The following is a 16345-nucleotide window of genomic DNA, read 5'->3' as shown; positions in this document are numbered from 1 at the left end:
TCTCCTCCCCTCTTTTGGTCCTTCATCAGGACAAGGTGGTTTTATGGCCACTTTCCTCCTTCTTGCCCAAGGTGGTTTCCCTCTTTCAAATGAACGAAGAGATTGTTCGTCCTTCTTCTTTTTGTCCATTTTTTTCCAGTACTAAGGAGCGTTCCCTACATAGTCTGGACGTTGTTCCAGCTGTACGGATATATCTTTCGGTCACCTCCTCTTTTCAGCAGGGTGACTCCATCTTCGTTATTCCAGAGGGTAGGCGCAAGGGTGTTCCGACTTCCAAGGCGACCATTTCATGGTGGATCAGTTCTGCCATAACGGAATCGTACAGTTGCAAAGGAAAGGTCCCACCTTTTCGGGTGACTGTGAATTCCACGCATTCCGTTGGAGCCTCTTGAGCTGTCCGCAATAGGGCTTCGGCCCTGCAAGTCTGTAAGGCAGCCATTTGGTCGTCCTTGCACACTTTCACTAAATTTTACCAAGAGCACACTTTTGTGTCAGCTGACACCGGTTTGGGTTGTGAGGTGGTGAGGTGTTGCAGGTGGCAGTGGCTCAGTCCTCTGCCTGATTCTGTGTTGGGTAGTTTTTCCCACCCTGGGGACTGCTTTGATGTGTCCCACGGTTTCTGTGTCCCCCAATGGTACCGACCGAGAAAAGTAGATTTTTTTTATTTTTATGCTTACCGTAAAATCTTGCTTTGGAACTAAACTGATTAGCTCAGTCAGTAGGCGGGGTATATCCTGCCAGGAGGGGCTGACTTTTCTTTGAATGCCTAGTGTTAGCGCCTCCTAGTGGCAAGAGCATATACCCACGGTTTCTGTGTCCCCCAATGGATCCTCTGAGAGATAGATTTTACGGTAAACATAAAAAATCTACTCATAGCTTTATTTACACCTGTTTTTCTGTTAAAGGAAAAAATGGAGAGTTGGTTGGTGTATGCCAGACTTACCTTAGAGAAGAGAGCACAGAAGACTGTCTTCATCCTGAACGAAGAAAACATCATGAAAATCTTTGGTCACACTGGAGATATCACTAGTGCATGTGAATACTTGCTAGCCACTGGAAATCTGCGCTCCAGATCTGGTGAGTCCAGAACTTGGTCGGGGCAGTATGTGTACATGACTTTTTAGTCAGCCTTCTCCCTGTATGCGGTTCTTATGTTGAAGACAGTTTATTTATATTTCTTTTATATTTTTCTCCCCATTTAGGTCATGGTATGCTTCAGGAAACTGGTCTGTCTGTAGTTGCTGATAAGTTGAATTTCATCCGCTACCTTTCTCACTTCCGCTGTGTACACAGAGGTGCTTCCTTTGCCAAGATGAGGACTACATCTGTCCGTCGTCTTCTGCCGGAGTCATGGGGTTTTCTATGCCCGGTTCATACTCCAGACGGCGAACCCTGTGGTCTTATGAATCACATGACGGTGGTGTGTGAGATTGTGACACAGACTACCATCAATTCTCATCTGTTGGTTTTACTTTGCTCGCTAGGTAATGTGCACACATCTCTTCAATGATGTACAGTCAGAATTAATATAGTATGGGGGAAGATTTATCAAATCCTGTGTAGAGGAAAAGTTGACCAGTTGCCCATAGCAACCAATCATATCACATCTTTCATTTTTTCACAGGCCTTTTAAAAAATGAATAAGCATCCGAAAAATAGGACTCTGCCAGGCGCTTCTCCTCAAAGGAATGACAGTCCAGACCACGCAGGATGGATACAGGAACAGTCACTTTATTTGGTGCTGTATCCATCCTGCGTGGGCTGGACTGTCATTCCTTTGAGGAGAAGCGCCTGGCAGAGTCCTATTTTTCGGATGCTTATCCAATTGATGTTTATTCAACACTGAAGTGACCCAGAGCCACTTGAGAAGGACACCCCGGCCAGCTGACCTCAGTCTTCATTGTGACACTACGTGCAATTCACGGTGTTGCGCCCGCAGCGCAAAATTTTAACCCAATTGGGGGCACCCGCTTACCTAATACTTCGACACTAGGAGCGCACATTTGTTTTCTTTCTCTAATTTAAAAAAATGAAAGCAGCGATCTGATTGGTTGCTATGGGCAACTGGACTTTTCCTCTGCACAAGTTTTGATAAATCTCCCCCTATATGGCAATCCTCAGGGTTTTCTTCTGATGAAAGGGAAGCCGTCACAAAGATGGAGATCTTAATATTCATCACATGTGTTGCAGTCTCCTGCTAAGCAATTTTCCCAACAGTTGGTCATGGGACTGGATAAAAGAGCTCCCCACCCCCATCATGTCTGTGACTCCTAGATTTACAGTTGCATCTACTAGTACTCACCTACCAGACCCTATTAAATTGATGTACAGGGCTTTGTATGTCCGTCAAGAAGGGGCTGGGAAATTAGGGCGGTTTTATCAATTTGGCAACCACCATCAGCTCCAGGAAAGGTGCAGTTTGCTTTTATACCGAACAGCTATACAACAGCTTCCCTTTAAGACATGTAATGAGTAGACATATTTTTCCCTTCATTTTTTACCTATTCTCCAATATGAAACCTATATTGCAATGTCTATAAACATGTGAAAAAATCAAATTTTTCTAATTGGGTAAACAGCTTTCTATTAGAAGGAGCATGTCCATGTCATGAAATATTTGGTGATATACCGTAATTGGTTTACAAGTTTGTCTGACAATTATTTGATGACGATGAGGGATGATGGAGGGATGAGGATGATGGAGGGTTGAGGATAGGGAGGGAGGGAGGAGGGGGAGGGAGGGAGGGATAGTCTGACAATCTGAATTACCAAGTGTTTTCTTTTTTGTAGGCGTCACTCCAGTTGATGGGACTCCTGGAAAACCCTTTTCAGAATGTTACCAGGTCACGTTGGATAGTGCATTGGTGGGCTGGGTGGAGAAAGATGTGGCGCCAAACCTCGTCAATACACTTCGGAACTTTAAGGTAACTATTTTTGTGGTGAACATCCAGCCTCGGAGGCCCAGATGTATTAATCTGTTGGATACAAAATTTGGAGTAATATGCCCACAGCAACCAATCACTGCACCTCGTTCATTTTACCCACGCTTGTCAAGATAGTAAAGCTGAGCTGTGACTGGTCACTCAGGGCAAATTACTCCAATTTTTTATCTCCAACAGATTCACAGATCTTGGCCTTAGGGCTTTTTTACACTGTGGACATTCAGCCGGTGCTGCAAAAACTATAGGAGGCAGGACCGCGCAGACATGCACTGTCTCATAGATGGCATTGCAGTCGGGCAGAATTCCGTTCAATGAATGGAAAAATTCATTTATTTGACGGACATCCATTCTGCCAGCACAATGTCCACAGTGTGAACAAGCCCTTAGTGTTGCTTCCTTGTTGATTCCTTGTTAGGAATCCAGACATTCATGTGCATAGGATTCAGCAGGTCTATAAGGATACCTTTCTCTACAAATTCTAAATGGATGATAGCAGAGAAATAAAGTTTATTTTAAAATAAACATTTAAAAGTAAAATATTGTTTTTATAATTCTTTTTATTTTTTGACATGTCCCTTAATTTAAAGTTTTTGTCAAATTTAGAGGGGCCCATAGTTCATTTAAAGGAAAACGGTGATCACTTTCATTCTGCCCAAATCACAAGTCTTGGGGCAGTTCCTGGTGACCTCTCCCCATCCAACCAGACTAGATTGATATATACAGAATTTGGAATAATATGCCCACAGCAACCAATCATTGCAGCCTTCGGCTGTCCAGACATGCTGGGAGTTGTAGTTTTGCTACAGCTGGAGGCACCCTGATTGGAAAACACTGGTTTAAGCATTGGAAAAGAACTGAGCTGGAGCCGAGCGGATACTTCTTTATTCTCTTTATCTTCTCTACTTATCCGTCCCTTTATCTTTACCTTCCATACTTACCTGCCTTTTTCTCTCTTAACTTTCTACCTCTTACAAACTTTTTACCTCCTGTTTTTTTTTGTTTTTTTTACATCATCTTCATTGCATATTGCCTCGATTATTCACCATAAGCTGAGGTGTAATGGATCTGGAGTCAAGCGATATTATTAGTATCCTCTAATACCACTTCATATTATCCTCGCTTCATTCTTTATTATCTGTTAGATAACGGCTTTTATCTAAGCTTCATGTCTCTGATGTGGGGTCTTCCCCGGATACTCACAGAGCCGACCTGAAATAATCTGGACTTTACAACATCTTTACAGCCGGATCTATGTTATCATATTGTAACCTGGTCTTATTAATATATAATGACTCTGTTTATTATTCTTTGTACTTTTATTTTCTTATTCTCAAATATCTGTTTTAAAGAAAAGTTCTTTAATAAAAAAAAGTTATAAAAAAAAAAAAAAAAGAGGAATAGATCTGTGAATCAAGGCCTGTAGGGTAGGGAGAAGCATTCAGGGACTAGACCGAGGACTTTTGTTTGAGCATGAAAGTGATGACAGGTTCAATTTAAACGCATAACCTGTGTTATACTCCCAGCACTGCTCTGCCCCTGACCCTGCACCGTGGATACAAAGTAGGATAAAAGGATATTGTACAATTGTTGTATTGATGATTTGTTATACAATTTCTGTGCCAGGTAATTATCTAGGTTCAGTTGTGTGATATAATCCATGCACAAAGGCAACATGCTCATGAATTGGCTCGGTGACTGTCATCAGTGGAGATGAGCGACCTTCCAGTAATTCAATTCGTCACAAACTTCTCGGCTCGGCAGTTGATGGCTTTTCCTGCATAAATTAGTTCAGATTTCAGGTGCTCCGGTGGGCTGGAAAAGGTGGATACAGTCCTAGGAAAGAGTCTCCAGCCCACCGGAGCACCTGAAATCTGAAGTCATTTATGCAGGATAAAGTCAGCAACCGCCGAGCCGAGAAGTTAATGACGAATCAAATTACTGGAAGTTCGCTCATCTCTAGTCATCAGTATAAAAGTTCTCTTGCAAATTGTGTATGGCTTTATGTCTTTCTGTTTTTTAGGTAACACAGGAGAAGAAGATGCCACCCTGGACAGAGATAGTGCTCATCCCAATGACTGGAAAAGCAAGTCTTTATCCTGGGCTTCACATTTTTACTACCCCCTGCAGGATGGTTCGTCCTGTCAGGAACTTGGCTGTAGGGAAAGAAGAGCTGATCGGTCCATTAGAACAGGTGCGCGATTCTATATCTTCTTACCTAAGTGTGACCTTGATAAAGAAAGCACATAGGCAAGCATATTACAGTGTCATTAGCTTATTTGTTTTTCCTTTACAATTCATACCAATCTATGCTTATATGTGGATATATTTCTGTGTACAGCATTCAGGGTTACACTACAACAAATACTTGTTATAGGATATTTTGAACTGATTTGCATTAATCTTTATTTTAAGCCCATTCATTTATTGAGATCTTTATCTTTACCTCTATTCCAGGTTTTCTTAAACGTGGCAATATTTGAGGGTGACATTGTGCCTGGCGTCACCACACATCAGGAACTCTTTCCTCACAGCCTGATGAGTATTGTGGCGAACTTCATTCCCTATTCTGATCATAATCAGAGTCCAAGGAATATGTACCAGTGCCAGATGGGTAGGTACATGCCTCATTTTCCACTTTTTGCCAATAGCATAAAATACAGTAGTCCCTCAAATTACAGTATTACTTGGTTCCAGGATGACCATTGTATGTCGAACATATTGTATTTTGAGACCAGAACTAGTAATTGGTTCTGAAGCCTCAAAATGTCAACCTCAATGGGAAAAAGTAAGGATAACTAATACAGATAAAGCAAGTCAGAAAGAGGAGTTGGAAGCTGTAAATCATGGTCTATGTCAGTGGTCTTCAACCTGCGGACCTCCAGATGGGGCAAAACTACAACTCCCAGCATGCCCGGACAGCCGTTGGCTGTCCGGGCATGCTGGGAGTTGTAGTTTTGCCACATCTGGAGGTCCGCAGGTTGGAGACCACTGGTCTATGTAGAGGACAGGAGCTTTTTCAGTGTCCCATAAAAATAAAATGGAGCATCAATCACCTGCTTATCCCGGTGCATTGCCATAGAATGAGATTTGCCATAGAATGAGATGCTCCGCCTCCACCACATCCTATTGGCTCACACTTGTCACGTGACATATTTAACCGTCACGCAGTCTGTTTGGCTATCACAGGGAGAGGATCTCCTCTCCCTGTGATTGCTGAAGCTGCACGGAGCCATCCGAAGGCAATCTCATTCTATTGCAATGCATACAGACTGCGCATGGCCAGCTGGCCTCCCTACGTAAATTGCGTAGGGAAGTACAACTGAGCACGCGCAATACTAACTTTAGCACTACGCTATTTGCGTAGTGCTGCGCCTGCACAGTACTACTTTACCTGCGCCCGATGCTCTACTGTATGTTCCCCGCTCTCTGAGAGTTAACGGGGGAAGGGGAGTAGAGCTGCGGGTGCGGGGTGTAGTAAGCACTCGCGGGGAGGCACGCTGATGACAGCGCTATCGGGCATAGGGGTCCTGATAGCGCTGTAGATCTATAAAACAGTAAATGTAATAAAAGAGTAAATGTATGAGCCGTATGAGCTTCTGTGGCCCGCTTGAATCGGGCTACAGGGCCCATGTGAGCTCCGTGCAGCTTCAGCTGAATCGGGCCACAGAGGCCATGAGAGCTCCGTGCAGCTTCAGCTATCACAGGGAAAGGAGATCCTCTCCCTGTGATAGCCAAACTGAGAATGCTGTGCGCGTCAGTGCGTGACGGTTAAATGTCACGTGACAAGTGTGAGCCAATAGGATGTGATGGAGGCGGAGCATCTCATTCTATGGCAAATCTCATTCTATAGCAATGCACCGGCACTGGTAAGAGGCAGTAAAGTACTTGTAGTGTCAAGGATGGATCGAGTGGGGGCTTTTAAATGTGATTGACCGGGCTGCTATACACTTTGCCAAATGTCGACACAAAAAGATATACACCACACAGGATATATTGGTATACACTCTTTCTTGGTAGGAAGCTCTGCTGCTCCCAAAAGAGTTCTCTTTAATTCAGGAAGAAACAGCTGGTTTTAACATTGTGCAAAGTAGGAGGGTAAATTATGACATCACAATTAGCATATTACATTCTGATTGGTTGTTCAAATATTGTGTCCGTATATTTTAGCAAATCTAGTGTCCATTAATTTCTTGGAAAAAGTTCTCTGCTCATCAGATGTTTAGTCTTTATACTCCTGAATGGCACCAGGACAAGGTCTCGGTCCAGAGTCACAAACAGATAATATTCTGAGTATAGGGTTGAAGGATAAAACTATGCGTCATCCTATATTCTGATAAGTCATTTGTTGCGTAGCATAAGTCTTTATCTTGCAAGGCTTCTAGCTTGAGATTTCTTCATCTTTCCACGAAGTCCAATGTTTAGACATCCTGTATTCAGAGTCTCCATCTCAAGGCTCTAGTCTTAGTGAAAGGGCAAAGCAATAAGATGAAATGTTTTGTATTAAGCATTCTGATATATCTGGGTTAAAGGGTAAGGGAACAGATATTTTTCCAGCAGCAATGGCATTTTAATATTAATATATTGATCAGTCATTAGAAAAATAAGGGTCATCCCTATCAGTAGTACCATACCGTACTGTAGGGAGGCGGAACTACACAGATATGTCCATGTACTTCAGTAATACAGGTGTTTTACCAGTGAAATACCCACCCTATTTGGTTAGACCTGGACTGTCTGTAGCATTGTATGTTGAGTCTGATTTCAAGGTATAATGGTCCAAAGAAAGGCCACTAAATGTTGAAAATATTGTAACCCGAGGCAATTGTAACTTGAACTTGTTGCAGAAAGAATCATTACTGTTCATATATTGGCTACATATAATGCTCTGTTCCTATTTTCAGGTAAACAGACTATGGGATTTCCCCTTCTAACCTATCATGATCGCTCCGATAACAAACTGTATCGCCTCCAAACCCCCCAGAGTCCTCTTGTGCGACCTACTATGTATGATCACTATCAAATGGATAACTATCCGGTTGGGACTAATGCTATTGTAGCTGTCATTTCATACACAGGATACGATATGGAGGATGCTATGGTAAGTTATCAATGCAGAAAATCATGTTGCATTTTTTAAATTTGGATTTTTTTATGCTTTGGATATCAAGATAGACATTCCTTATCAATCATAATTGGGGAATTTTTAAAGGCAATGCAAACGTTCATATATTCTGTGCAGTCAGTAGTAAATGGCCAAAAATTCCCTGTATGTGTTTCCTAAAGCAGGACTGTGGTGTCAGAACCTGACTATAGTACAGAGAGGTGCATCACTACATAGGCACTACTTACCTCTTCTTGGTGAAGCAGTCTTATAGATCACTTTTAGAGGGTTTTCCCTTCTCCTAAGCCAACCAATGATTGACAAGTAAGAAAAAAGGTTTTCAGCATGTGCTGTATATATTATACAGTCTTGTGGCCTTGTTGCTATAGAAAAAAATGCACCCGAAATGCTGCGGACCTTCTTTTTGAGAAGAAAGGGAGTGTCTCATATTAATCAGTTGTAGACCTTAAAGGGGTACTCTGGCGCTAAGAAATCTTATCCCCTATCCAAAGGATAGGGGATAAGATGCTTGATCGCGAGGGTCCCGCCGCTGATTACTGGCGATCACGGGGATGGAGCATAGTGATGTCACGGCTCCTCCCCCGTGTGATGTCACGCTCCGCCCCCTCAATGCAAGCCTATGGGACGGAGCCATGACGTCACTGTGATCGCCAGTAAATAGACCCGGAGCGAGCACGCTCCGGGAGCTGATTCTAATGGGGTGCGGCGTGCAAGATCACGGGGGTCCCCAGTGGCGGGACCCCCGCGATCAGGCATCTTATCCCCGATCCTTTGGATGAGGGGATAAGATGTCTTATCGCCGGAGTACCCCTTTAATCTCTCCCTAAGGCTATTTTTACACATGGTATTTTACACATCATTTAGACATGTATAAGGTATTAAAACATCTCCTTTAAAGGAGATATCCAATAGTGAATAATCTGAAAATAAGTACCTGCCACAGGTTAGACCTTGACTCCATGATGCCACCGCACTTTTCATTATATGTCTGCCCCATCCCGTTTGTATGCTATGTCACTGTGAATATAGCAGCACTTCCTGGTTATGGAGCCTGAGCTCCCATCATCCTCTTCACTCTGAAAAAAATGACTTCCTCTCAAGTCTGTAACATAATGTACACCCCCAAAGCCTGCCCATATCACCCCTACTGTGCTAAATCTCTGCCCTTCTTATTGCTCACCAATCACAGCACTCACATATTGAACCAATCACAGCACTCACACATTGAACCAATCACAGCACTCACACATTGAACCAATCACAGCACTCACACATTGAACCAATCACAGCACTCACACATTGAACCAATCACAGCACTCACACATTGAACCAATCACAGCACTCACACATTGAACCAATCACAGCACTCACACATTGAACCAATCACAGCACTCACACATTGAACCAATCACAGCACTCACACATTGAACCAATCACAGCACTCACACATTGAACCAATCACAGCACTCACACATTGAACCAATCACAGCACTCACACATTGAACCAATCACAGCACTCACACATTGAACCAATCACAGCACTGACGTATTGAACCAATCACAGCACTGACGTATTGAACCAATCACAGCACTCCTTCTTGAGCCTGAATGAGGACGTACACAGCTCCTCCCCCTCCCCTGTTTACACAGGACCTAATTTATCATGGGGAGGTTTCAAGTTTGTACGGGGAAAGAACCGAGAGGGGGGGGGATCTCCTGAATGACACATGCTGGGAGTTGTAGTCCCTGTTATGTGTGTTAATGCTAGTGTTTCCCAACCAGTGTGCCTCCAGCTGTTGCAAATATACAACTCCCAGCATGCCCAAAGTCTTTCAGGGCATGCTGGGAGTTGTAGTTTTGCAACAGCTGGAGGCACACTGATTTGGAAACACTAGCATAAACACACATAACAGGGACTACAACTCCCAGCATGTCATTCAGGAGATCCCCCCCTCACACATATAAATCATCCCCAGTATGATATTTATTCCCCTGCAGTCTATACATCCCCAGCCTGTGTATTATGTCTCCTCACACACGTCCTCCCTCCCCTCCCCCCATGCAAACGTGAAACCTCCCCATAATAAGTGAGGTCCTGTGTAAACAGAGCTGGGGGGGGGGGAAGGGCTGTGTACGTCCTCATTCTCCCCCTCACACTTCTCCTGGCTTACAGCACGGTACCCACGTGACCAGGCTCAAGCAGGACTGCTGTGATTGGTTCAGTATGTGAGTGCTGTGATTGGTTCAATGTGTGAGTGCTGTGATTGGTTCAATGTGTGAGTGCTGTGATTGGTTCAGTATGTGAGTGCTGTGATTGGTTCAATGTGTGAGTGCTGTGATTGGTTCAGTATGTGAGTGCTGTGATTGGTTCAGTGTGTGAGTGCTGTGATTGGTTCAGTGTGTGAGTGCTGTGATTGGTTCAATGTGTGAGTGCTGTGATTGGTTCAATGTGTGAGTGCTGTGATTGGTTCAATGTGTGAGTGCTGTGATTGGTTCAATGTGTGAGTGCTGTGATTGGTTCAGTATGTGAGTGCTGTGATTGGTTCAGTGTGTGAGTGCTGTGATTGGTTCAGTGTGTGAGTGCTGTGATTGGTTCAATGTGTGAGTGCTGTGATTGGTTCAATGTGTGAGTGCTGTGATTGGTTCAATGTGTGAGTGCTGTGATTGGTTCAATGTGTGAGTGCTGTGATTGGTTCAGTGTGTGAGTGCTGTGATTGGTTCAGTGTGTGAGTGCTGTGATTGGTTCAGTGTGTGAGTGCTGTGATTGGTTCAGTGTGTGAGTGCTGTGATTGGTGAGCACTCACATATTGAGAACTATGAGGAAAGGAATGAGGAGCTGACCACAGGCTGTAGAAGAAGTGTAGGTGGAGATGCTGGATTATGCGGCGCTTCCTGTCTAGAGAGAAATCACTGATAAAGGTTCTTTCCATTCCAGATGGGTTATGTGAGTATATTACAAAGTTATATCACTTTCTAAACTGTTGCTAACTGTATAGAATTTTTCACCATTGGGCTACTCCTTTAAAGGGGTACTCCGGCCCTAAGACATCTTATCCCCTATTCAAAGGATAGGGGATAAGATGTCTGACCGCGGGGGTCCCGCCACTGGGGACCCCTGCAATCTTGCATTGGGCACCCGCCTCTTTGAGCTGCACGCTGCGCTGCCAACTCGTAAACTGCCGTGTGCCGACCATGGGGCTGGAGTATCGTGATGTCACAACTCCGCCCCGTGTGATATCACATCTCGCCCCCGTGGGGGCGAGATGTGACATCACACGGGGGAGGAGTCATGACGTCACGATACTCCAGGCCCGTGGTCGGCACACGGCAGTTTACGAGTTGGCAGCGCAGCGTGCAGCTCAGAGGCAGGTGCCCAATGCAAGATTGCAGGGGTCCCCAGCGGCGGGACCCCCGCGGTCAGACATCTTATCCCCTATCCTTTGGATAGGGGATAAGATGTCTTAGGGCTGGAGTACCCCTTTAAAGCAGTTATCTAGCTTAGAAAAATGTATTTGTATCTTTTACCCTCTGGGGGGGTCCATCTCAGCCCAGAACCCCGACTCTCCTCCTGCACAGAGTTGGGGGTCTGTACTCGGGTATCTCAATCTCTCCCATAGAGATGCATGGAGCATTGGCCACAGCTTTGTGTAGTGGTCAACACAGCTCTGTGCAGGAGGAGAACCATAGACCCATAAAGGAGATTGCAGGGGGGTCTCAACAGTCGAAACCCCCTCCACCCCCAATTCCCCCCCCCCCCCCCCCCCCCGTGATCTGACACTTATTCTCTAACCTTTGGATAGGGGGATACATATTTTTTTTAAGCTGTGCTAAGATCAAAAACAAGCCACTTTTTTTTCCAGTTGATTCAATGGGGAAAAAAAGCTTCAGACCTGTCAGAGACATCAAAGGTTTTGTGCATTTGGGGTCTGGGGGTTCAGGCCACCAATGATCGCCAGATAGAGCTGGGAGAAGCATGTGGCTGAGCACTTTCCTCTGTGTCTTGCTGCAGAAGACCGGTCTTATGCAGTGGGGAGCGCAACCAACCAGAAAGGGAAGCACTCAGCCAAGTGTTTTTCTGGCTTGTTCTAACAATCGCTGCGCCACACCTATCCACAGGTTGTGTGTGATATTGCAGCTCTGACTGATTCTCTACAATAGAGCCGAGCTGCAATGCCAAGCACAACAGGTATGGCGCTGTTTCTGGAAGAAAGTAGCCATGTTTTTCTAGTCTCTAACTATTTCATTAATACCACGTGCTGTTACTCCTCTAGTATGATTTGTATTTTTAGTATTCATTTGCAATATATTTGAACGCCCCTAAAGTGTAGGAGATGATACCCTTGGGATTCAGATGTCTCCAGAATTTTAGCTTTAGGTAAGAATCATTGATACTGTATGAAGTAGAACATTCCTACTGTTAGAAGTTGGCAGTACCTTTTAGATAGGGATCGACCGATATCAAAAAAATTTTTTAGGGCCGATACCGATAATCAGTCACGTATCAGGCCGATAGCCGATAACTTATACTGATATTCCGGTATAAGTTATCGGCTATTTCAACAACCCCCCTGGCGGGGCAGAAGCCGTTGAAGATCAATGATTTAAAGCGGGCGCTTTAAATCAATGAACTGCAGCAGCTTTTGCCGGGCCAGAGATCGCCGCCGCCCGCTTCTCTCCCCCTGCCTGCCCTGAGTCTATCCACCACAGTTGCCCCATCGCCTCGCCCCCCCTCATCCTCTGTCCACATACTGCCGCCGCCCCCATCCTCTGCCCACATACCGCCGCCGCCCCCATCCTCTGCCCACATACCGCCGCCGCCCCCATCCTCTGCCCACATACCGCCGCCGCCCCCATCCTCTGCCCACATACCGCCGCCCCCATCCTCTGCCCACATGCCGCCCCCATCCTCTGCCCACATACCGCCGCCGCCCCCATCCTCTGTCCACATACTGCCGCCGCCCCCATCCTCTGCCCACATACCGCCGCCGCCCCCATCCTCTGCCCACATACTGCCGCCGCCCCCATCCCCGGTGTTATAATTTCCTGTTCCTGGGGTCCGCGATACTTCTGGCTCCGTCGGCGTCCTGCGCTGTCACTGTGGGCACTGACGGTGATGTCGCATTGGGGACGTCACTTATCATTACGCAGCGCACAGCACCAGCGCAGGAGCCAGAAGTATCTCGCACCCCGGGAACAGGTAATTATAACACCGGGGATGGGGGGAGGCGATGGGGCAGCGGCGGCGGTATGTGGGCAGAGGATGGGGGAGGCAATGGGGCAGCGGCGGCAGTATTTGGCCAGAGGATGGGGAAGCAATGGGGCGGCGACGGTAGTCTCTGGACGGGGGCGGGGCATTACCGGTATATCGACAAGGTAATTGCCGATACCGATAATGTCCAAAATATTGGCCAAACCGATAATCTGTCGATCCCTACCTTTAGACAATTCTATTTTTCAACCTTACTTTTCAGAATTGCTTAATACAATTCTTTTGAACCAAAATAGCTTGGTTAAGAGAGGTTACCAGGGGCAGACTAATATATCTAAAATATAGAAGATAATAATGCAATGGTCGCCAAACTGTGGACCTCCTTATGATGAAAAACTTTAACTCCCAGCAAAGGCTGTCTGGGCATGCTGGGAGTTGTAGTTTTGTGACATCTTGAGGGCCACAGTTTGGAGACAACTGCTGTATGGGGATCAGTACTTTTATCTTGGCTGGATACCCGATCAGATTATTAATTGAATGATCTGTGGTGAGGGATAGAGGTTGCCGGTTACTACCTGTTTAGAAGTTTTACTACCCCCTATGTTTGTTTTTTTGCAGATTTTAAACAAGTCATCCTGGGAAAGAGGATTTGCTCATGGGAGCGTGTACAAATCGGAATTTATAGACCTAGCTGAGAAAGTAAAAAGCGGAGAAGATAATTTTGTGTTTGGAATAAAACCTGACGATGAACGGGTACGGGGGAAACTTGATGACGATGGCCTGCCACCAGTGGGCGCTGTCCTGCGTTTTGGAGACCCGTTTTATTCCTATATGAATCAAAACACCTCGGAGACCTTTGTTGTGTTTTACAAGTGAGTAGTTGTCAAGTCTTAGATTTCAAGGGCACAGCTTCCCTTCGTCTCTGAATTACATAGGTTCTATTCACGCCGCAGAATTTCTGCTTGTGGAATTCTGCCTCAAATGAAAGCCCATAGACTTCTATGGGATTCCGCACTCCCATTCACACTTCTGAAATTCTGCAAGCGGAATTTCAGAAGTGTGAATGGGAGTGCGGAATCCCATAGAAGTCTATGGGCTTTCATTTGAGGCAGAATTCCGCTGTGTGAATAGACCCTTATTGTACCGGGATGAACTGTGTAATCTTAAATTTTTCTTGACTTTCGTGCTTTTTTTTTTTTTTTTTCAGGACTAAAGAGGATTGTGTTGTTGACAACGTCAGAGTTTGCAGCAATGACCTGGGTATTGGTAAATTTAAAGCGGTGTGCATTACTATGAGGATCCCACGTAACCCTACCATAGGTGATAAGTTTGCTAGTCGACATGGGCAGAAAGGTATTCTTAGCAGACTTTGGCCATCAGAGGATATGCCATTTACGGAAAGCGGGATGGTTCCTGACATTTTATTTAACCCTCATGGCTTTCCATCCAGAATGACAATCGGGATGTTGATTGAGAGCATGGCTGGTAAGTCTGCAGCCCTGCATGGTTTGTGCCATGATGCCACGCCGTTCACCTTCTCAGAAGAGAACTCTGCTCTGGAATACTTTGGTGAAATGTTGAAGGCAGCTGGATATAACTACTATGGCACTGAGAGATTGTACAGTGGCATTAGTGGGCTTGAGCTTGAGGCGGACATTTTCATTGGTGTGGTCTACTACCAACGTCTGCGTCACATGGTTTCTGACAAGTTCCAAGTCAGGACAACAGGCGCGCGTGACAGAGTGACCAACCAGCCTGTAGGTGGCAGGAACATACAAGGAGGTATTCGATTTGGAGAGATGGAACGTGATGCCCTGCTTGCACATGGGACCTCCTTTCTTCTTCATGACAGACTTTTTAACTGTTCTGATAGATCGGAGGCCTTTGTGTGTATAACTTGTGGCAGCCTGCTGTCTCCTTTCCTGGAGAAACCTCCACCTTCCTGGTCGACAATGCGAAACAGGAAAAACTATTGCGCCATCTGTGGACGTTCAGATACAATTGATGTCATTTCTGTGCCTTTTGTGTTTCGGTACTTTGTGGCAGAGATGGCAGCAATGAACATCAATGTTAAGCTGTCTGTGCTCTAAAGAACGGACTGCAGAAGAGAGACATACCTTCTATAAAAGAGGGTATCTATGTACTCCTTTTGGTGCAGGAAGAGACTGTTTCCCTATTTCCATTTACCACTAAAAGAGTATCTGTGAAAATAAGGGGCTCCTGCACCCATATCCAACCAAGATGACAGAAATGCCATCGTGGGAAATCTCTGTGTATAATGAGCTCTCAGACTGTCATAAATTTCATTTCATAATCTAGACCAGCCTTGTCTATTGCATATCCAATATGAAGGCTATTGAGAATCAGAGTGAACAAGCTTTATACATGCAGGTATATAGCTGATGTGTTTTCTGTAATATGTGCATTTCTGTATTTGATGCACCATGGAAACTTGGAAATCCCTGGATAAACTTTTATTCTTATTTTCTGTTGTTGAGGTTCCTTGTGTCAATACTTATTTACAAAAACATGAGTTAAAGGATACCTCTGGGGATGTACAACTTATCCCCTATCATAAGGAAAGGGGAGAAGTATTAGATCGTGAGGGGTACAACCGCTGGGGCCCCGGTGATCTCCCAAAAGGACCCCCGGCTCCCTGCATGGAAGGGGCATTTTTGACCACTGCCAGAATCGTCGGCCAACACGCCCCCTCTGTGCAGTTCTATGGGAGAGCTGTAGCGCTGCTTACAGCAATCTCCATGGAAGGGGGCGTGTTGGCCGCAGCTTTGTGCTGTGGTTAATCGCTCATTTCATGCAGGGAGACTGGGCTCCATTCGGGAGATCGTGGGGGGCCCCAGCGGTTGGATCCCCTGCAATCTAACACTAATCCCCTATCCTTGGGATAAGGGATAAGTTGTACATCCTGGAGATATCCTTTAAGATATGCCACCAACTCCATTTTATAAAAATTTTTTTTATATTTATTTAACAATTCCTGCATTTACATAGAATGGAGTGCAGTCAATTGTGGGACCTCTGGTGATGGTAGGCTGTCTGTTCACATCTGTTAGC

The 16345-nt window shown here is 45.3% G+C and overlaps 2 protein-coding genes across 3 annotated transcripts in view; one reads left to right on the top strand and one right to left on the bottom strand.

Annotated features, from left to right (window-relative positions):
• The window catches only part of NANP (N-acetylneuraminic acid phosphatase), a 28744-nt gene extending 26468 nt beyond the window's left edge, over window positions 1–2276 (bottom strand). Inside the window, exons 1-2 of one of the 2 annotated variants that reach the window (XM_056567570.1) lie at window positions 1976–2276; window positions 944–977 (exon numbers count right to left, since the gene is read on the bottom strand). The gene's annotated coding sequence lies outside the window, so the exon portion shown is untranslated. The remainder of the gene's footprint in view (window positions 1–943; window positions 978–1975) is intronic. The other variant, XM_056567569.1, reaches the window with a different exon arrangement.
• POLR1B (RNA polymerase I subunit B) overlaps window positions 1–15770 on the top strand; it is a 37028-nt gene extending 21258 nt beyond the window's left edge. The window contains exons 8-15 of the mRNA XM_056567562.1: window positions 906–1077; window positions 1203–1484; window positions 2791–2924; window positions 4963–5133; window positions 5397–5553; window positions 7844–8040; window positions 13892–14145; window positions 14481–15770. Coding sequence (XP_056423537.1) covers window positions 906–1077; window positions 1203–1484; window positions 2791–2924; window positions 4963–5133; window positions 5397–5553; window positions 7844–8040; window positions 13892–14145; window positions 14481–15363 — 2250 coding nt within the window. The 3' untranslated portion in view covers window positions 15364–15770. The remainder of the gene's footprint in view (window positions 1–905; window positions 1078–1202; window positions 1485–2790; window positions 2925–4962; window positions 5134–5396; window positions 5554–7843; window positions 8041–13891; window positions 14146–14480) is intronic.
• Window positions 15771–16345: the final 575 nt, after the last annotated feature.

The sequence above is a fragment of the Hyla sarda genome, chromosome 3, assembly GCF_029499605.1.
Source record: "Hyla sarda isolate aHylSar1 chromosome 3, aHylSar1.hap1, whole genome shotgun sequence".
NCBI lineage: Eukaryota > Metazoa > Chordata > Amphibia > Anura > Hylidae > Hyla > Hyla sarda.
Note: the sequence above shows the minus strand (reverse complement) of the source record. Positions and strands in the feature narration are given on the sequence as shown.